The following is a 21925-nucleotide window of genomic DNA, read 5'->3' on the forward strand; positions in this document are numbered from 1 at the left end:
GAACTGGGAGCCCATTTCAGCATTAAAAATCTGTGCAAGTGAGTAAAAAAACAACACCTCTGTACAGCAGAGCCACTAGAAAACTTCACAGAAACAATATCACTATGGAGACCACTTTTCACATATAAACAAGCATCCAATGCTCATAAAGACAAAGAAGACATGAGATAAAAGATGTGAAGGCGAGTTATTGAGACGTGTGTTCCCAAGGCGAGCAGGGTGAGAAAACACCAGGGTTAGAGTCAATTATAATAATTAATTGCAATTTATGACATAATTATTATAGTATTTGATACTGAAAAAAATGTTGCGGTTGTAATCATAATTGAATTGTAATTGACCTCAGATAATTGACTTTGTAATTGTAATTGTCATGGAAATTCTATAAAAACTGTCAATTACAATTCAATTAAATGCAAACCTGTGGAACCATGTTACAGTTCTATAGTTTACACATACTTAGCTAACAAAGTTTTACAACTACCTGTCACTTCTCTTGAAGGCTATACCGACATACACAGAGGGATTAATTGTTGAAAACGTATTGGTCCAGTTAGATTAATTGAATGGTGATCAAGCCAATAACAGCCATTTGATGAAGCCGCTGTTCCAAGTAGGTGAACAAAGAGATAAAAGCGATGAGTAAAGTGTAAGTAAAGCAACAAAAATGAGTAAGAGGTGGCTAAAGTGTGGCAAGAAAAGAGCAAAAATTGTCTAAAATGGGCCAAAAGCAGTCGAGAGTGGCAAAAAAATTGACCAAAAAGAGGAAACAGGTGGCATGTAATGGCAAAAGATAGCTTAAATGAGCAAAATGTGGCAAATAATAGTGAAAAAGAGCAAAAATGTAGAACAAAAAGAGGCAAAAATGAAATAAGTGTTATTCATTGGGCAAAGGGAGCTTATATGCATGGAAAGTGGCAAAAAAAAATGGTTAAAGTATACAAATTTCAAAACAAACTTGCAAAAATATATATTTATTGGCAAAAGGAAGCTAAAATCTAAAAAAAAAAAACAAAAAAAGTGTCACATTTTTTGGAAATGGGGCAAAAATGGAACAAAGGAAGTTGCAAAATGGCCAAAGAAAAATGCGTTTTATGAGGTTATTTATTAAAAGCTCAGTATCCATCCATCCATCCATTTTCATACCCGCTTATTCCCGTTTAACAGGGTCGCGGGGGTCACCCTGGACAGGGCGCCAGTCCATCACAGTAAAAGCTCAGCATTTGTAATTAAACTTTAGTAATTGGGAATGTAATTGTAATTGACTTTCACAGGAAAAAATATCAGTCACCATATTTGACCCCAACCCTGGAGAATACACAACCAAACGAAAATAAAAGTTGTTGGTCTGACACATGAAAGAGGAGTGAATGATCACGTGCACGGCATCGTGTGGACGTTGATGATCCCGCGCGTGTGCATGTGAATAAAGTTGAAGATTTCGTGGGGCATGGCGTGAAATCCGGGCCTTGGCTTGACGTTGTCGTAGTAGTGGTGGGTGATGAAGATGCCAGATGGGTTCATGGGAAACGCCCAGAAGCCGTAGAGGTGGACTTCCTCGCACATCTCAAGCGCGGCAGTGACCAGCATGATGCCGCTGCTCAGACGCTTGGCCCGGACGCCCTGCACGGCCCAGAAACGCTGCACATTGAGCAGGTACTGAGGGTGGAAGAAGAAAACTCCCCTCTGAGAGTCGAAGTCGTCCAGCATGTATTTGACTCTAAAGGACACGTCAGTGTTACGAGTGTTGTAAAAGGCCGGTAGCACCATGGAGGAGTTCTCGTAATTCTGAAGGACTTCGTAAAAAGGTCGCCGCCATTTCTCCAGCTTCTGAAATCTGCAAAACAACAAGTCAGCAGACGACGAGACTAGAGGACTTCTCGTTCAGATAAGTATTTCACAGTACCTTTCTGTGATTATACTGGGATTTATTGTCACCAGATCTGTTTTTGTGCCAACATCTGCAGAGTATTTCTCACTGATGGGTGGAATGTTGCATCTGCAAAGAAGAGAAAAAAAAAGATAAAGAGTTGGAGGTAATCGACACCTGTCTGTATTATGCAGAAAGGTTTCATCAACCTAAGCAACAAATAAAAGAAGCCCAGCAAACAGAAGTCGTAATTTTAAAAAGCTGATCTTGTCTGTCTTAACAGTAATGTTGGTTCTTTGCAATCTTTTACTTCTTTGTTGTATACAAGGGTCACTGAAAACACAAAAATCAAGTTGGAGCCTTTCTGAGCTGAGTTTTGATTTTTCAAGGCTGGAAAATGAAAAAGAAGTCTTACTGATTCAGTAAAATACAAAGGAAACACATCATTAGGTGTGCCTGATGATTGTTTTTGACTTCATTGAAAAGCATATATTCAATAGCTTTAAAACGTTAAGTAAGTCATTCATCATTAATCTAAAATTAAAGTGTTGGCGAAATAATGTTGGGTTTGACCCTGTGTCCCGCAACCCCAAATGGGGTCCTGACCCCGAGGTTGAGAACCCCTGCCTAGAAGGGTTTTTACTTCATTCTTACTGTGATTTCTTGTGTTTGTTCACCAGACAAAGCAGAAAAGGTTTTGTTTGACACTTTCTTTTTTTTCTAGTTTGCTCCCGGCATTCCCCGTGATATGGGAATTAGGTAAAAACACTTCCATGCATCGGTCTCCGCAACTCCACATCCCACAATGCAATGCGTGATAATGTCAACTAACTGATTGTTTACGGTGGAGATTAAAATGTTTGATCCATTGATCTATGAGGCCTACACTATAATTTTATCAAATGACTGATGCACTGATGTATATATTTTGTTATGCCAATGAAAATGAGTGTTTTTAGACAGATTCCTGCATACTTTACGACATTCACTGTCCCATTTAAAATGAACAAAACTCAAACATTTTAAACACATACTGTATATATATATATATATATATATATATACATATATTGTTTTACCTAAAAACAAAGTCTGCCGAGTCGATCTCTTTTCCACATTTGCTGTTCTTGATGATTCCACCATTTCCAATCACAGCACATCTCTTGTATTGTGATTTTGAATAGGGCATATCCTGAAGGAAACACACATTGTACATTTACAGACAAACAGCAGGAGGCCACGAGCTTGAAGAAAACAGAATCTAATGAATCGACAGACGAGAACTCACATCGGGAAACATCTTGAAGAGCTCGGCAGTGACTGGGAGGATCCCACTGGTGTCCACTTCATACCTCAGCTTGGATCCAGCAGGAGTGTTTCTCTTTGTGGTGAACAGGAAGGACGGAGCGTTACAGCAGCGAGATAGAGACATTCTACAGGGAGACACAAGTGGGAAGCATCAGTTGCTTTAAGGATGAATGAACAACAGCAGCATCACAAAAAAGTCCATTTTTCTTTATGGATGAATGATGCAAATGTCAAAATGTTGGTCATAGGCAGAGTTTGAAAATATTGCCAGGGGGTCAAAATAAAAAATAGAATTAAACATATAGACTGTCACGAGATTCTCGCCAACCACAATATGTGTAACATATACAATAATACAAAAATGCATAATAACATAATTGATAATGAAAACATTTGCGTCGACACGTCGTTTAATGTTGTAAATTCATGATAAAATAATGTGAAGAAGAATTGAGCAACAGATTTCACTGAAAACGTATTCTACACATCTGAGTTACAAATAACATCTGCAACATGAAACTGTCAGTAATATGTTAGAACCAAAGCAGCAGAAAACTATTTTATGTTGAAAATAAAACTGTGATTAAAACTTTTGACCACTAGAGAGATGTTTCATTCCAAGCTTTCCCACATTTTACCATTTAAAAATACATAAGTCGAGGGGTATACTGACACAAAAAAGCTCTGCCACCCACACCAAAAATACTAAAACCTATATTTTCATTGATTGGGAAGCCTAACAAGATAACCAATAGATAGGAAAGAAATTAGATGATAGATATTTGTTTCATTTTATTTTACAGCTGATTTCGGACCCGTTATCATAAGAGATGCTAACAGAAAGCTAACACAAGAGGAAGGTTAACTTTTAGGGGGTTATTTATTTCAGACTCAGTCATTGTGATTGATTGTAATTGAGAACTTAATTGTAATTTACTTTCTAAAGATAAAAATAACTATTGTAATTTAATTGTAATCAGAAAAATTGCCGGTCACTGTAATCGTAATTATCTTGTAATTGAACATGGATAACTGAAAATGTAATTGTAATTGAACAATGTAATTGACCCCAACCCTGATGCTTACCTAAAGTGGTTGGATTCCTCCTTGTTGTGGTCCCACTTGCAAACCTGCAGGTTCCTCCACCTTTCAAACAGCTCAGAGGTTTTCACCCTGATGGCGAGAAAAGAAAAAGTGTTAAATATGAATGTGATTTCAGACTTTCTGTGACTCATTCCCTAGAGCTGAGCTAAATTCAGAAAACTGTGAAAACGACAAAACCAGGTGGGACATTATGATGACTCTGGGCTGTACCCCCCCCCCCCCCCCCCCCTCGGGTCTCGACTCATTATTAAACCTGCTGTGACTTCATCAAGTCTGTAAATAGATGCTCTTGAACTGACATTTCCTGCTGGAGGATAGGCCACTGGCTTTTACTGGGAAAGGCAGCTTCACAGTGTGAGGCAGCAGCTGCTCTCTGACTTCATCAGCGTGTCTCAAGGCCTGTCTTTGTGCAGAGCCCCGAAAAACACTGGACAAGTACAGTTTGAGAGCCTCAAAGAGGCATACAAAAGGTCACAGGACAATGTTCCGCCTGTCAAAAGGAGGGGCGCGCTGCTATGTCTCAGTGGGGAGTGTAATGACTCGTAAGCTGTTATATAATGTGCAGATGTGTGCAAGAAACTGACAAAAGGAAATGAGAAAAAACACTCAGATGTGAAAGTGTTTAACTTGTATGTAGAGTGTATATCTCTTCTTTAAAAAATCATCAATAAATAAGCTAATCTTTATTAGCTTAGTATAGCTCAAAAGTACATCAAATATTTTATGGGTAAAAGTTAAAAAAGTGTCTAATGACGCAATACATTAAAAAAGAATGCAATAAATCTGTAATTTGCGGAGCCCCCGAAAGTGGCACGAACAAACCTTTTTTAAATCGATGTGCTCACGTAAAAGTTCTACGCAAGCATGTGAAACAGTTTGTTAGCATGTTAGCATGTAGAGTAAGTTACATGGAAGTGATGCTGTCATTATTCTCGGCTGGTGGTGACCAAATAAACCATAGCGATGCACATAAACATCATCGATATAGATATCTATGGTAAACAATGACAAGGCACTTTTTCGCCCCCTTGTGGTCATAGCCCTTCCCGAGGGTGCAACTTCATGAAATTTTGCAGGAGGGTATAGTTTGGTGAAAAATTAAATGTGTATTTTTTTAATGCTATTTTGGGACTCGTTAGCTCCACTTAGCGTTTGTAGCTTTCCACTGGTTTGAACTAGCTTGATGACATACGATTGGTATATGCATTGGCCCATGACTAGCAAAAATGTAATATGGACCTATAACCTGAATCCAACACAAAGTCTGCAATTTTGAAAGTATTTTTATTGTTTTTTCTCCATATTTGCATTTGTTGGTTGACACGACATGTAGTGGAGTCTTTTCTCGACAAATATGCTTGTTTTTTTTTTGTAAAAACCACCAAATTGAACCACCACCAAAACTTTATCAGGGTACACTACTTAAATAGAGAAAGCAGTTTTTTCCCCTGATATTGAAAATCCAACATTGTGCTGTTAAGTGTCCTCTTTTTTTGGAAATCAAAATATGGTCACCCTAGTTTAAAGATCATGCAGCCAGTCCACAGTAACGTTACATTTCTCTCTTTCAGTCCAGCATATTTGAATAATCTTACTTTTTATTGCATCCCTGCTGTTCACCAGGAGTTACAAACACTCACATCGTCAGGACTTTGACATCCATGATCTCCTGCCTGAGCTCCCTGCACACTGTGGAGTTGTATTCAAAGGAGCCATCGTAGGTTTCCAGATACCTGATGGGATAAACAAAGTCATCCTCCGCCCACACCTCGTCATCAGACTCCAACAAACAAAAGGTGGAAGATGCAATACTCATGTAAGCAAATAACCAACAGTGTGTACATATAGCACGACACAGTAAAAGCAAAACACATTGCATATTCATCACAAAAATGTCTTTGACTGTATTATGGGGGTAAAAAAAATATCTGGAGTATCAGTGTCGCATTGATGAGGAATGACCGAAGTGATGCGTTTGATTTTAGGTGGAAACAAACTTGCTCCAGATTCTGTTAGATTTTAGTCTGAATAAATGTGTTAAAATGGAAAGAGGAAGAAAATAATTATTAGTTTGGTCAAATAACTTAATCAGTTAGGGTCTGAACCTTTGATTTTCTGAGATAGAATGTGTTTGAAGGGAAAAGAAGGGTTTAGTGTTAAAATGTTGGATTAGATGACTGTACCGAGGCTGGATTATATGAACATGTGAATATGAATATGAGAACAGGTAGCCACACATTTAAATGCTGTGATGCCACAGTTACTTTGAAAATGTAAAACTTATTATCAATTACTACTTTAAAAAGTAACTTAGTTACTCTACTAATTATTTGATTATGAAAATTACTAAATTAGATTACAATTACAAGTTACTTTATTAATTACATTCAGCAGCTGCCGACAACGTCAACAATGTATCTCCTATTAAAAATACTGTTATCATAAAAAATAAAATAAAGACTTAATAACAATAAATAAATAATAAATAAAGTCTTTCTTGACTTCACTTCACATTTATATTTTTTTTAAAAAAAATAAAATGTCTTATTTTGTCTGAGTATGTAACACGTGAGTTGTCCTCATGCTGAAAATGTGACTTGTCGCATACGTGAAGGAAAATTATATAAACAGTGGCTTGGATAACTGTGGAGGTAGATTTGTGTCTTTATTATTCAATCAAAAAAAAAATTCAATTAAAAAAATCCTTTTCAATCAAAAAAACATTTACTTCAATCAAAAATATATATTTTCAATCAAGGACAAAAAGTGCTAAAATGAAAAAAAAAAAAAAAAAAAAAGAAATTAAGACCCAAATAATTGAATTTGAACACTTTTTTTTATTGAAAATAGTTTTTTATTTAATAATAAAGACAGAAATCTCCCTCCATAGATAAGTAACTTTAATCTGATTACTGGTTCAGAAATAGCAATTCCTTACTGAAAGAAGTGGTCATATTAGAGTAACTAAGTTACAGTCTATGTTTAAACATGTGGCAGTCTGTGCGGTTAAGACACTGGAAACTAACCCATGATTACCATTAACTGTAACATTAAGGCAAAAATAACATGTTTTTTTTTTTTTTTTTTTCAATCCATGGCAAAAAATGTGGATAATAAACATATTATTTTAAGTTACTTATACATTTTTACATCAGTGTGGTGGTTTCGTTGTGCAGAAGCTTCTGCAGATTAATCTGCATAAAACAATGCTTTTAAAGCCAGTCAGTGCACGGATGCCTCGCCTGTGGCACCACAGCTCATGCTTTACATGTGATGAGAGCGCGGTCTATGTGTGATCGGTGTTGAAATGAGGTGGGAGGTGGTTATGACGCAGAGCAAGAATGTACAATAATAGAAACTGTAAATTACTAGTGCTGCACTGTTCTATTTATACAGTATATGTGTAAAGGTTTTAAGTTACAATAATAGCTGCACTTAGAACACAATATTCAGTCCAGGTCTGTTTATGTTCCATTTTACATCCTTTTTTTCAACTATTTGGTAATAAATGTTTTCTCACTTTCTCAATGTAGGAAGACAAATTCTTTAATATGCAATTATTTTTCAACAATCTAAACTACTTTTTGTAATTATTTGTCTAACCCATAAATTCTAATTATTACACGTTTACAAGCTTTTATGCATTAGCATGGACATGTTAGCATGTCATGACCGCTCCAAATTCAAAGTTCTCGTGCAGTTCGGACAATCAAACCTGAGTATGTGTCCTCCTCATGATTCACCTGAAATGTTGAAAGCTGGTATTTAATCATTTGTATTCACTTTTTAAGTGGCTTTATGTTCAGATTAATCTCCTAATAATCAAATTTACAGGCTTGGCCATAAGTAGATGGTGAAGTTTGTCCGTTTTAGTCCAGAATATTTGATATTTGCGCTGAAAGCTACAAAAAATGACCAAACACATAAGCTTTTGTATTAACGGACGAACAACTCGAACAAGTGCTGCCTTTGATGTTGCATCACATGTGAATTTTTCCACTTCTTTAGGCAATACATGTTCAAGTAGTTTATTTATTAGATCTTTGTATTTGACTGCTTATGGTCACAAAAGGTGTTTGTACATCATATAGTGTCTAAATATGACTGAATGCTGATGTTTGTTATAGAATATAAATGGAGTGTGGTGTTTGAACGATACATGACACTGACTGCAGCAAACAATTCATGCCCATGAAATTTTGAAATGAGATCCAAAAGCAAAAAGTCCAACACGTGATTGATGCAGTGATGCCGTAAAAAGAACAAGATGCAGGATGAGAGAGTTTAAAAAAAAAACTAAGGAAGGATGAAACTGGTTGTCTACATCCACTTGATGATGCAGTGTATCTCTGAGGTTACACTGAGAGGAGCATCTGTCTCATAATGACAAATAATCAGAAAGAAACTACCAAAGATGATGAAACCTTAGCAAGTTTTCCCTATTCCACAAAAAAAAAAGTCTTATTTTCACTACTTGAGATGATTATCATTTTTTTGGTTGTACTAATTGTGCATTGCTGGTTCCAAACCACTTTAGGATTGGATAGTGACCAGCATTTATCCACAGATACTGGTTTAAAGGCTTTGAGAATCAAAGTCTGACTCCTCTGTTACAAAATAAGCAAAGTGGGGAAAAAAGGGGGTAATTCCAGGGTCGCGGAGAGAAAATGCAGATGTGAGAAGTGGGAGATAAAGAGGGGAGAGAAGTGTCCACACTATGTACATGACATTCACACAGAGCTGTGCAGGACGCATGGGTACACAGGTTGAGGAGGACTACAAGGCATTTGGAGATGGGTGCTGGATGGGACACAGGAATACGAGGAGAAGCCGGTACATCAATAGGAGACTGGGGTTCAACCAGCTTCTGGAAGGGGAGGGAGTGGGGTGGAGGGTGTAGGGTGTAGGGTGTGGGGGTCTGAGGTCAAGGTGGACGGGATCAGACAACATGCAAGAGCAAATCTGGAGTGCAACCACCACTTGAAAATAAATGAGTGTTTATACGCCTAATGGAACAGAAAGAGGCATTCCTGGGTTTCTGTGGAAAAGACTATAAATGCCTTCAAACTGGCCTACCTTTTTTTTTTCTTCTTAATATCGGCTAGGCAGGGTGTGACTATTACGGAGATCTGTGAATCTGGCTGAATATTCTGACGGAAACATCTGTCAACATGCAGACAGTTTAAGTTAGAGTTAAAATAGTGTGCAGGATCCAACTATATGACAAAAAGAAAAACACCTCGGCTAACTTTCTAACACCTGGAAAACGTATAGAAACAAGTAAAGAGGGAAAGTGGACACGATCTCCGATGTCTCAGCAGCTCAGTCCACACATGCAGGCCTGAGCTGTCTCTAGGATGGATTTGGTAACATCTCTCTCTTTCATAAGCACACACACACACACACACACACACACAAACAAACACACACACTCACACACAGTCTCTTTTCGCAGAGGTGTTGTGTAGTCAGTCACACTGGAAAAGTACCTTTTCCTTCCATTTCTGGCAGGCTTCAGAGATCCATCATCCAAGAAATTAACAGGACCGGTCCAATTTCCTGTTTCGTCCCCTTTGAGTCGGCTAAACGGTTGCGCACTAGTAAGAAAATGAGTCAGTTTATTTGGGATTTACAGTCCTGGTTTGCATGCGACCAAAGCTCAGATGTTGTACTCAAAAAAGTTATTGTCATTCATTCATGCATACACAGAAATATGAAGAATAACCAGGAAAAATGGGTCAAAATGTATCCATTTGTGTTTAACTGAGGCCTTTGTGTGAACCACTCTCTCACAAATTGGCTTGAATGGGGGAACACATTTTGTTGCCAATTTGCTGCAATTACATCAGACGAAAAGCTGTCTTGCAAAGGATGAAGTTGCCAATTTCAAATGATCTCTCCAGCTGAATCTCACAGATGAATGAGATCTGATCATTCTGGACTATTGTGCACGTTATGTCTCATTTTTCAACCAGGACAACAGAGAGCCAAAGCTGGGCCATGTGACTGACGACTAAATCTTTATCTTCAACCTGTACTTTAACATTATGCCTGAATACTAGTGTGTGAGAATGTAATGAATGCCTTATGGCAGCCAGCTGAATATGTGAGCTCAGCTGAAAGCAGATATTTAGCTGAAGGTATGAAAAAGTAAACCCTGCCATTGGTTCATGTGTCCCTTTAGAGACATTTGTCCTTTAAAACATACACAGTATTAGTGTATAAAAGTGAACAGCGCAAATTTTCTCAGCTTAAGAGCTAAAAAGTTGGTGACTTTGGGACCAACATACAAGATTAACGCATTAACGAACAAATCAAACCATATTTTTTTTTTTTTTAAATACAATTTGTAAGTCAAAAATCCACCAAACTGTTAAACTAATCGACATTATAGCAGAGACTTTTTTTTTCTTTTTAAACAACTGGCTAACCAAAGAAAACTAGTCTGCTATTGTTTAGGGAAAATGGCAACTAGCATGATGCTAGCTAACGTTGACAAAATGTCAGTCCATCAAACAGCTAACAAACAATATTTTTTTCATTTTTTTTTTAATAGCTTACTCTCAACCTAAATTAGAAGTGTCTATGATTTTTATTATTATTATTATTTTATTTTTTTTTATCATATCTCAGTTGCAGAGTTTTGAGCTAGCTAGAGCTAGCGAGGCCATAAACAAAGCTTTCCCAGAGGCTTCACCCTTACAGACTTATTTTGAGCTCGTCTATGACATTGTTTAATGTAAATTGCTTAAATAGACTTAAATAATCATCAATTTGTTTAACACAATATGCTAATAACCCGGGGCAACTTAGCTTAAGCTAGCATTGATATAAAACTTGTTTATAGCGTTAGCCGATGGTCTGCAGTTATTATGATCAGCTTATAAATTGTTTTGAAACCACTTTAGAAGTTAAATAAGAATAGTGAACTCAAATACAGCCTCTTGATCACAGACTTTACATTTACACGTTAACACAGTGAGATGCCATTTATATGAGGTGACCATGGCCAACTTTAAAGCATCTTTATTGAAAATGTATCATATGTCAAACCCCATGAAGCAGCATTTTATCAGTATCTGCTACGTGTTATACAGTATGTATGTACGATAAAGTGTTTTTTATCACGCTTTCATCAGTGAGTCATTGCAGTGAGTGCTTCGTGGGAGCTGTGCTGATTTCAGACAGCGGATTGAACCCTAAAGCGCCTTTCAGGAGTGCATTATGTGATGGAGCTTTCATTAGTGAGCAGCGATGTGCATGCACATCTACGCTCTCCGAGTGCCCACTTCAATATCTCTACATCACTTCTGCATTCGCCTTCACATCTGAACATACTCAAGTCAGAGAGGTTTGGAAGAAGAGCTTCAAATTAAACAAAAGCTAATCAAAGCAGGCAAACTTAATAGCAACCATCCTGAGGTTATCTTAATCATTGCATAATGTGCACAGTTCACTATACTATAGATGCATTATACTCTATAGATTGTAGGTAAGGAAAAGCCTATTTGTCATTGGTCGACTCAAGCATGACTGACAGGAATCTAAGCATTAGCAGACAAACAACAACAGGCAAAAAGATGCTGTGCAGCACTAATGAGCACCAACTCTACCCTCAAGGCTGCAGAAAGGAGGTTAAATCTATTAAATGTTCTAGACCTGGTTGTTAGGGAAGTCGTGCTCATTGATCCAGCTTTCAGACAACCATTTAGTCTGTGCGTCTACTAATGTTGTGTCAATACCGATACTTGTATCGGGAGGGGCTCCGATACGGCACTAAAAGGCTGGCATCGGTATCGGCAAGTACTAACTTTTACTATCCCGGCTTCCACTGCTGCCCTGACTCCTGATCACAGAAACACGTATGGTTACGCAGTCAGTGCATAGAGAGGCAAGCTATCGCTCTGATGGTGGGGCCGCGTTTTCATATTGTTGAAAAACAAACAAACGTCCCTACACATGAGAGAAAATGTCGGTGATTTCGAGGACCTGATTTTCAGGTCGTATCTTTTTTTAAACACTGCAGTATCGGCATGTATCGGTATCGACCGATACTATGCAACTGAATATTGGTATTCGCATCAGGACAAAAAAAGAGTATCAGAACAACACTAGCTTCCACACAACATCAGAGCCTAATGGTTGATACTACTTTTACCACTAGTGGAAAAACGTCATCAACTTCCATTAATGGGAAAGTATTTCTACTTTTTATTTACCAAAGAATTATGACAAGCTGCGACTGTAATTCAGATCATTGTCTTCTAATATCACTTCTGACATGGTGTATTATGTGAATTTCATTCTGGATTAACTATCTATCTACCTAAATAGAGGTAGTATTTAATCCATCTGTAAGCCTTATGTTTTCTCATATTGGACATCAATAACGTGTCTCATTTTGACTGCATTGTGTGAATCCAACTGATTTCAACAACCTTTTAAAGGGATTCTCCACTGTTTTCTGTTATCTGTGCATAACAAAATGCATTATTTTGCACCATATTCGTTTTATTAACTTTTTAAATCTTCAGGGTTTTTGTGTGTCTTCAACAGTCTGTGAACAGTGTGTGCTAAATGATCAAAAAAGCTTGCTAAATGCTTCACTTCAATAAAAAAAAAAAATGGGATGTTTACAGACAGTGGGGCCGAGTGACATCATCAATTACGTGATTTCAAAATGGCGGAACACGGGTTTTAAAACAGTAAAATAGTCCCATTTTTAAAAGTTAATAAAACAAATATGGTACAAAATCATGTTTTTTTGTTTGGCATAGATCTTCTAACAAGGACATTTCAAAGATTTTAGGCTGCATTTGTAAACACAGTGGAGGATCCCTTTAAGGCCTGCAGGATCCACAAACTCCATGGATGCATTAGAGCTCAGGTTAGTGAGCACCCAAACGTCTCCTCTGCATACAGGGATGTAACAAACACCTTAAGATTTCCTGATAAAGCGCACACAAAGAAAGAAATACAGTTGATCAAAAAACAACAACAACAACAACTCTGGATCGGATCCAGTTGGGTGTGGTTATGGGCCTGCGTGGAAGAGGAAGTCCTGATTGTTGCTGCTTGAGGAGAGAAATCACAAGAGGATTTCTTATCTTTCCATCATCACACACGCGGAGACACACACACACACACACACACACACACACTTCCCATTGAGCCTCCCCTTCTCTTATCTCAGTCACATCTTCTTTTTCTGTTTGTGTGTGTGTGTGTGTGTGTGTGTGTGTGTGTGTGTGTGTGTGTGTGTGTGTGTGTGTGTGTGTGTGTGTGTGTGTGTGTGTGTGTGTGTAGATTCATGCGGCTCTCTGCAGGGTTTAGGATGCCATGAATCCACACTGAGTAAGACCCGCCTATAGCAGGGAAGCAGATAGGAGGATGGGGGTTGGGAGGGGTTGGCTTGGATTGCACATATATGTTTGCTCTTAAATCAGCATATATCTGCTGTTTTAGGGGGTGGGTGTAGAGGGGGCGGGGGGGGGAGTTTTTTTTTAATGTTATGTTAGTCAGAAGAATTGAATTGGCATTTCTGTAATTATTCTTTGTATCGCATTGAAATTGTCATCAGGAATGGCAAAAACAGTCAAGAAAATTGCTGAATGAACGTTAATTTAAATGATCTGACGTCATCAGTGGACAATAACATGGGTTCAGCTCAGAAAACCCAGTCCGGCAGTGTAAAAAGAAAAAGCATTGCAGAGGTATTATAAAGCCTTGCCTCTGCAGTGGCTCTGCATGCAGTCTGGAGAAGAACATGATTTATTATTTACCAGGGGGACAGTTTTAGGAAATGTACTAACATCTGCAACCATTATGATCATCTGATGCCTCTGTGTAAAAGATGTAGGCTATGGACCAGTCAAAAAGGCAGGAAAAAACGGAAAAACCAAATAAAGGGTCTTTGTGGAAAGGAAAAACGAGGGGGAAAAGCTCACCATACACAGCTTCAGGGCTCTGTGTATGGTATGAATGTGTATCAGAAAAGATCAAAAACAACAAATCCGATGGAGATTGTTTCTATTGGGGGTATAAAAAAAAGATGGATGGTTAATTGCTTTTGTTCTTCCCAGCCATAAAAGCTTGTAAACCCCCACCCCACCCCCCAAGCCCGCATCATGCCATTTACAGCGAAATACATTATGTCATTATTATGTTACCATTCAGGCATTATTTTTCTTTCTTTTTTTTTTACATGAATGCATGCATTTTCTAGGGAAATAAAAATATAACCTACCTTTTAATGTAGTTTTTCCCATAAAGAATCTGCTGCAACAGTGTAACGAGTCCAAACGCGCATATGAAAATGAAACAGAGCGATTTGTTGCCGAGTATGTCTTTACCCGACGACGGGTCGGCGTATCCCATCCTTCGGCGCAGCATCCAGGGCTGACGGTGACACCCAGGGAAGGTGTCGCTCTCTGCACTGCATTCAAAGCCGGGTCGGCAGGTGTCTGAGAACCGCAGGACAACCAGACATGTTGTTGTCCATGAAAAACATATTTTTAGGCGCTAATTTTACTGCTTTCCGACCGTTGCATCACTAAAAAAATATATATATATATCAAACCGATTACCTTTTTTCAAAAATTCTCTTTCTGATGTATTGGAAATAAAAAATGACCCAAAAACATGTTTTTTCTCCCTCTGTCGCCTCGATGAGCCGCTCTCAGTCGATGCAGATGGTTCCAAATTACGCACAGATATAACGCGATTTTAAATAATCGTTCGACTGTTTTGCAGTAGAAGTGTTATTTATAGATGATATGCTATAATAATCAAACCCTGACGCTACGTGATTTCTCTCAAATCTGAGCCCAGGCTGCGTGACAAGAAGTGAATGGATTCAATGGAACAACCGACGCATTTTCTCAGTCTGACCACAAGGAGGCGCTGTGTGTTGTATATGTAGTGACATCAAGGTCACTGCTCACCAAGGATACTAAGGCACACCCACATCACACACGCGCACACACACACACACACACACTACTACTACTACTACTACTAGGAGAAATCACACATTTTATACATTTTACATTAATCATTTAATAAATCTCCTTATAGTTTTGGTTACCTTTTTTTTTTTTTTTACTTTGTCTGCACATGCTGTGGAAGTCCATGTAGTGCATTTTTTTATAACAACAATGCGTTTTGTTATTGCAATTAAATTAAATAATTTATGTTTTTGCATAACTGTGACCATCACCAGAAAAACTTTCATTAAGGCAGAATATAAAAAGACAGGCGGGTGTTACACCTAGATGAGGGGGAAGGGAACAGGGAAGAGGGAGTCAAGGTAGGAAAACTGAAGGGGTGGGGAATAGTTGAAAGTTTTAAGTTGACAGTGAAATGTATAGTGGTGCATATTGTGTTGTGTAATCAGTTAAGCCAGTCTGGTGACAAGTGTGTAGAAATTTTGTTTACCTTGAATTTTCCTGTTGCCTTTCTAAACTCAGCTCAAGTCCACCATTTTTTACACCTAAACAGCTGAAATTGAATATAATTATGCAGATTTGTCAATCTCAGTTAACTTTAGCACAGTTTATTTGTGTGATTCATGTCAAATAAGGAACATATGAAAGCGGATCAGGGACATTTTCGATAATAGTTTTGGGCAAATTAAGAATAAATTAAAAATAAAATGTCAAGATTAAAGTAAAAAAAAAAAAAACCTTCGTCTTTTATCACAATATTGTATTTTGAGTTAATTTTTAATTTTTTTTAACTTTATAATCGTCTTTTCTTTTTTAATCTCGACATTACAACTCAACTTTATTCTCTAAATTTCAACTTGAATCTCAATATTTTGACTTTATTCTTGATTTTCCCAAAATTTGTTTCTCCATCAAAATTTGACCTAATCCACTTCTGTAGAAACAACAATTTTACTCATTTTTAAATATTTCAATTAAATTTATTTTTATTTTATAGTAAAAATCGAGTAAATTAATGTCTTACGTTATATATCATAGTAGCTACAGTGTGAAACAGCGGATAGATGAGGAACAGTAGATTATAGAAATGAGAAGAGATTCTCTATTGTTAGTATTACTTTTAAATCCTTACTTTCTTGCGATTTTCCGATAGGCTCCAGCCATTGTGTGTAACACTGAGCAATGAAATAATGAATAAACCATATTGCTCTCAAGACCTATTTAATACATGTAGAATAAGAGTGCAATTTCGTAAACAACAAATCTTTCGGCGACATTTCTGTGTTACACCGGAAGTAGCCCGGAACTCATTTGACGCTGCGCAGAGAACTCTTCCGCCCTCTTTCCCCTAAGCCACCGGCCCAAAATGGTGAGATCCAACGTTGCTGCTGAGAAATCTTTAAACATCCGATTATTGTGTATTTTATTCGAGACATTTTAGCTGAAGTCTATTGTCCTATGAACACATTTAGGTTGTACGCTAGGTATTTTTCATCAAGAAGTGTTATTTTCTTGATATTTTGTGTTGATCTGGTGGAGCCTATACGGTGTTAGCATTGCTTTCCAAAAGCCAATTGAGAACGTAATGTAACTGGGTCGTTAACTTTAATTAGCTGTGATTGTTCAGTACGTGATTTTGTATATTTGGTTATGTTTCACATTTCTCAGTTTCAGGCCTTTATTCCGCACAAATTGCGGTACTAGCTTCTTAATGGATGTTAGCATCGTATTTTGAATGAGCTGCTAATGTAAAATCGTGCGGAAAACGAGGGTTTCCAGCACGCTTTGTGTATTAAGACTTATCAGTGTTATTTGGAATTGTAATATAAGTAATCAGCGTTGTTTTTGTTCCGTTTGTTGTGTATTTTCCTGAGCTGCAGTCTTGTCTATGATGCCTTTAAACTCAAATGTCTGAACAAATGATTTCCTATGATTCAAATTTCTGACTGAGACAAGACCGCAGGCCCCTCTTTATTGTTTTGTGCCACATTAAGGAATTTAAAATGTTTAATTTCTGTGTTCTGTTGTTTCGCAGACGAAGGGCACGTCCTCTTTCGGTAAACGCCGAAATAAGACCCACACTCTGTGTCGGCGTTGTGGGTCCAAGGCCTATCACCTGCAGAAGTCCAGCTGTGGCAAGTGTGGTTACCCCCAGAAACGCAAAAGAAAGTGTAAGCACGCCAAGGACTCCTGATTTACTTAATTTCAGTAAATTCTTTTTTATATATATAATGTTGGTTTCATTTATTTCAATATGAATTTCTTGAAATAAGTTGTCTCTTAAATGAAAACTAGGACTGCACAATTACAATTTTAATCGTGATCATGGTTTTGGTGTTCGCAATTAAATTAACCTGATAGTCAGCGATATTTACATTAAAAATACAAAGTGTCTATAGTTCTGGATCCAGACAAATCTGACTTTTGTTCTGGCACTTCCTGTGCGCATGCGCAGTTCTGTCACTGTAATGTGCCTGTGTGAACAACGTGTTAAGATGCCCAAGTGGTCTAAGGCGCTACACTTAAGAATCAGAATCAACTTTATTGATCAAGTAATGTATTGAATACACACGAGGAATTTGTCTTGGTGACGTTTCCTTCCGCTGGTGTGGGTTCGAATTCCACCTCTGACAATTTTTTTTCATTTTAGCATTATTAACATGGCAATTTTCACCTTTAAAAATACATATATATAAAAAAAAAAGAAACATTTTAAAGGATTTTCTGGGTTAGGACCAAAATAAACTGACGAAACTATAGCTAGAAGGACGTAGTGACGGAACTATTGGCATTCGGCTTACTGCGGACGCATGCGCACAGGAAGTGCTGGAGCTATAGTCAAGATTGTCCGGGTCCGGACCAATAACAACAGCCTTAAAAATATGTGCTCTATCTGTAAGTTTGTTCAGTAAATTTTGGTACATTGTAAATTCTTGGGATATTTCTTTTTTATGTTTTTAGTGTAATTGTTTAAAGCTTCAAATTGCACTGTAAACTGTAAATTTTAGTTTAAAAGTAGTGCCATAAAACTGATTTTGTTTTGAACTTAACATGATAAATAATTCTGATTATAATATTGATGAAAATAATTGTGATTATTATTTTGGCAGACCCAATGAAACCGTAACATCTATTATCTTAATATGGTTGTTCTGAAAATTCTGATAACTAGTTATTGTTAATGTTAAGTCTGTCATATTGGGGTTTGGTGGTTGTTTTTTTTTTTTTGTTTTTTTTTTGGGTTTCTTTCATCCTAAAATCCAAATTATTTATTTGTGGAACATGGGATCTTTAGCTTTAAATTATGGGCAAAAATATAAATTAGCTTTGTATAAAATGTCATCAAATAGTTAATTTTGTGGGAAACTTTTCTCCCCATTGATTAAGTTGTTGCGTTTACGTACTTCAATATGCTTTGTGCAAACTGTTGGGTTGTTAGGAATAAAGGTCAAAGCTCATGTGTTTATTGCAGCTAGAATACATTTTATTTCATATTATCTTTTCCGTTTTTTACCACTTCAGAGATGTCACAAAAATTAATTTTCTCTGGTCAGAGTAAAATAAAGTAGTTCCTGCTGCATTCTGTTTATGTGAATTAGTAGTTATGTCAGTAATTGTGTTGCTATTTTTATATTTTGTTATGAATAACCTCCCTCTGTATTATGACTTCAATTTATATAAAAAAAAACAAACTAGTTTCTGAGCAGCGCTGCCGCCTAGCGGAATGCAGTACAAACTACTCACCGGTAAATAAAGCCCAATAAAACTCCTTGGTAAAGATAGTAGCTCTAACAGCTGGTACAATGATAAACTTATTGATATTACAGCCTGTGTTTGCGGTATAGGGTCCTGTTTACTATGTTTCTGGGTTTTAATATCACCCCAAAAATGGCAGGAAATTTTTTTTTTTTTTTAAATTGCCGTAGAAAAAGGCAAGTTTTTTGTTTTAAATGCTCAACATAGTCTTTATTCTAAACGCTGGCATGAATGTTGATGATTTGGCCAAAGTTGCATCACACAACATTTTTAAAGCCTTTTAAAGTCTGATCTGAAACATGCTGCTTTCCCAGGACCTGACTTAAGAGCCTCTGCTGTATAATTATTAAAATATTTAGTATCTATGTCTAGATTGCTGTTAAATGGAATTATCTGCACCCTAAATGACTCAATATCTAGACTTGTACAGAAAACCCACTCAGGTGTACATATTCAGCCTGATCAGTGTGGAGTTACCTTGCTGCCCTAGTGATAAGAATCACATTAATATAATAATTAATAGTAATATACTGGTTACACAGCAGCACTGCAGTGTTTTTCAGCCTCTCACACTTTTACGATGTCTGATATATTTTAGACAACTGGAGCGCTAAGGCTAAGAGGAGGAACACGACTGGAACCGGCCGTCTGAGACACCTGAAGGTCGTCTACCGCAGATTCAGGTGAGAATAACATCGAACTAAATTAAAATGGGGGTTTTTTTACATCTCGTTTGTAAATCTAGTTAGCCTGTCTGTCTAATATTAGGGCATTGCATGACTGCACACAGGGTAAATTTCCTTTTTTATTGCAGGATTCCTACCATATAAAGTTGTGGTGAATTAGCCAAATTGTTTACAGACAGGATGAGGAATGGTGCTGTTTTTCTGTTTGGTTTTAAAAAGGTTAAGCGTAGCTTAGATGAAGGTATCTTTAGTGGGTGTAATCTAAATATCTGTGTGAGGTATAAACAGTCATCCTCAGATCTGAGCAGCAAACACTCGAAACAACGACTCTATTACGTCTTGGTTAGTGATATATAGATTCCTCTAAGTGCTGCTTACCAATGATGGTCAAAATAAATGTCTGAACATATGATTTCACTGTGATATCAGCGTTTTAAACTGAGGTAAGCACTTAAGTTCTTCTACAGGTGGGCATTCTTTTACTCTTTACAACACATTTTTGTTGTTTACTGAAAATAGTTTACTGATTTTTAAGAAAAAATGTTTTGTAGAGATCTATAAAAGCCTTTTTTTCTTTTACTGTGAGTTCCTGACGTTGTTTAAAATCACCAAATTCGGCATTAAATTTACAGTTTTTCCTATTTTTAGAGCCTAAAAGGCTCCAACTTTACCGCAGTTAAATTTCTCTCTTTGAATATCAAAATTGTTTGACATTACATTTATTTTGAAGGGTAATTTTTGATATTATTGTGACTTTGATGAAAGTTCTTTTTTCAATGTTAAAATGTAATGAGGCAAAACATGAGTGAAAGTGCAAAAGTATCACAACTTGAGTGCTCCAGCCTCATCATTTTTAACATGTGTTCCCAGGGTAACTCGCTATGTGTTTTATATTTTTCAGGAATGGTTTCAGAGAAGGTACCACCCCCAAACCCCGACGTGCTGCAGTAGCCGCCTCCAGCTCATCCTAAACACATTTTTGGTTAAAATAAATGTGATGATAAAGAAGAGTTTGGGCTTTTTGTTGTTTTTTTGTTTTGATGATAAAGTGAGAATTGCTTCATGCATTTGTACAAACCTCCAGAAGTGTTTGACATTTCCAGACAAGTTTGTTTAAATTATTAGATTAAAAGGCTGAAGATTGTCATGATACATCTGTTTCTACATAACTTGATTTTATCTCTAAACTCTTGACAATTATCTTTGTTTTGGCGTTTTTACATACGAGTGCATACTTTGCCCAAAGAAGACAAGTGAGTTTGATTTTAGGCCCTGTTCTTATTTAACTACAACATGGAGTTCAACTAAAATAAATCCTTCCACCACCACTGTGGATGTGTGCAAATTAAAGCTATACCTTAAGTTGTGATGTTAATACAACTCTTAAAAATACACAATAAAAAACTACCATGTGATATTTGCTCGCTATAAAGCACCACACGTGTGCTATGTCGCTCTTTAGGACTGATCTCACTCACTCTGAGGATGAACAGATGAGTTCTCATTGTTAATGTTAATAAACAAGATTTGGTTCTTTTTTGAACATCACCTCCCTCCATAACAGCCTTTGGATCAAATCAAACACTTGTAACATTTAATTATATACCTTCATTATTTCTATATATGAATAATAATCTAACATTTTATCACCGTAGTGAAATTCCTCTGCATTTTACCAATTTTCCCTGAGGGGTATCAGTATAGTGTTTTATAAAACAAAGATTACACTTTTATTTGAAAAACTGAATACGATACATTTTTTCTTTTCATTTGATTCCTATTTAAAAAAAACTTAATGACTCCAGATTAATTGCAGCATTCTTTATTCGAAAGAGGAAATGTGAAAGATCATAAAAACATTTGGAAACAAGTTGTATTCATAAGGCTGGCATTAGCGCGAATAAGGTTATGAAGGTTGTTACGTGTCGTTCACTAATTTATTACAACTTTGGAGCTATGTTGGCATTTTTTGGGTTGTGTGGAGGAATCTAGTGGGGTTCACAACAGGGTATTGAGCGATACCTAATGACAGGTGTTATGTCAGCCTTATTTTTAAAACTTAGTGTTACCAAAGTTTTTTCTTACAAAGTTTCTTTTTTTTTTTTTTTTTTTTTACATTTTCAGTTGGTGAGGTGACTTGGGATTTTTTAATTGAAAACGTACTTTGGCTCAAAAAAAGGTTGAAAAACATGGATTTAGTCATTGTTATTCCCCGTATTGTTTACATGACGGTGTATTAAGCAAATCAAACTTAA

General features: G+C 36.9%; 2 protein-coding genes and 2 non-coding genes across 7 annotated transcripts; 3 read left to right on the plus strand and 1 right to left on the minus strand.

Moving 5' to 3' along the window:
* Positions 1 to 1171: 1171 nt before the first annotated feature.
* On the minus strand, positions 1172 to 15172 carry st8sia5 (ST8 alpha-N-acetyl-neuraminide alpha-2,8-sialyltransferase 5). Of its 4 annotated transcripts, XM_028463294.1 has the most exons (9): positions 14529 to 15172; positions 9772 to 9879; positions 9359 to 9445; positions 5923 to 6015; positions 4265 to 4351; positions 3159 to 3303; positions 2950 to 3062; positions 1907 to 1999; positions 1172 to 1837 (listed from the first exon to the last, which is right to left on the minus strand). In XM_028463294.1, the coding sequence occupies exons 1-9, from the start codon at positions 14672 to 14674 to the stop codon at positions 1375 to 1377; spliced, it is 1335 nt and encodes a 444-aa protein (XP_028319095.1). In that variant the 5' UTR covers positions 14675 to 15172; the 3' UTR covers positions 1172 to 1374. The 4 variants fall into 4 exon arrangements, with proteins under 4 accessions (XP_028319095.1, XP_028319096.1, XP_028319097.1 ...); XM_028463295.1 differs by lacking the exon at positions 9359 to 9445; XM_028463296.1 differs by lacking the exons at positions 9359 to 9445; positions 9772 to 9879.
* Positions 15173 to 16507: 1335 nt separating this feature from the next.
* Positions 16508 to 20680, plus strand: rpl37 (ribosomal protein L37). The gene is made up of 4 exons (XM_028462720.1): positions 16508 to 16597; positions 17264 to 17399; positions 19583 to 19667; positions 20572 to 20680. The coding sequence occupies exons 1-4, from the start codon at positions 16595 to 16597 to the stop codon at positions 20639 to 20641; spliced, it is 294 nt and encodes a 97-aa protein (XP_028318521.1). The 5' UTR covers positions 16508 to 16594; the 3' UTR covers positions 20642 to 20680.
* On the plus strand, positions 17108 to 17186 carry LOC114473871 (small nucleolar RNA SNORD72). Its single transcript, XR_003675318.1, has one exon. It is a non-coding gene; the product is annotated as a small nucleolar RNA SNORD72 (small nucleolar RNA).
* Positions 20042 to 20120, plus strand: LOC114473870 (small nucleolar RNA SNORD72). Its single transcript, XR_003675317.1, has one exon. It is a non-coding gene; the product is annotated as a small nucleolar RNA SNORD72 (small nucleolar RNA).
* Positions 20681 to 21925: the final 1245 nt, after the last annotated feature.

This window comes from Gouania willdenowi, chromosome 12 (genome assembly GCF_900634775.1).
Source record: "Gouania willdenowi chromosome 12, fGouWil2.1, whole genome shotgun sequence".
Classification (NCBI taxonomy): domain Eukaryota; kingdom Metazoa; phylum Chordata; class Actinopteri; order Blenniiformes; family Gobiesocidae; genus Gouania; species Gouania willdenowi.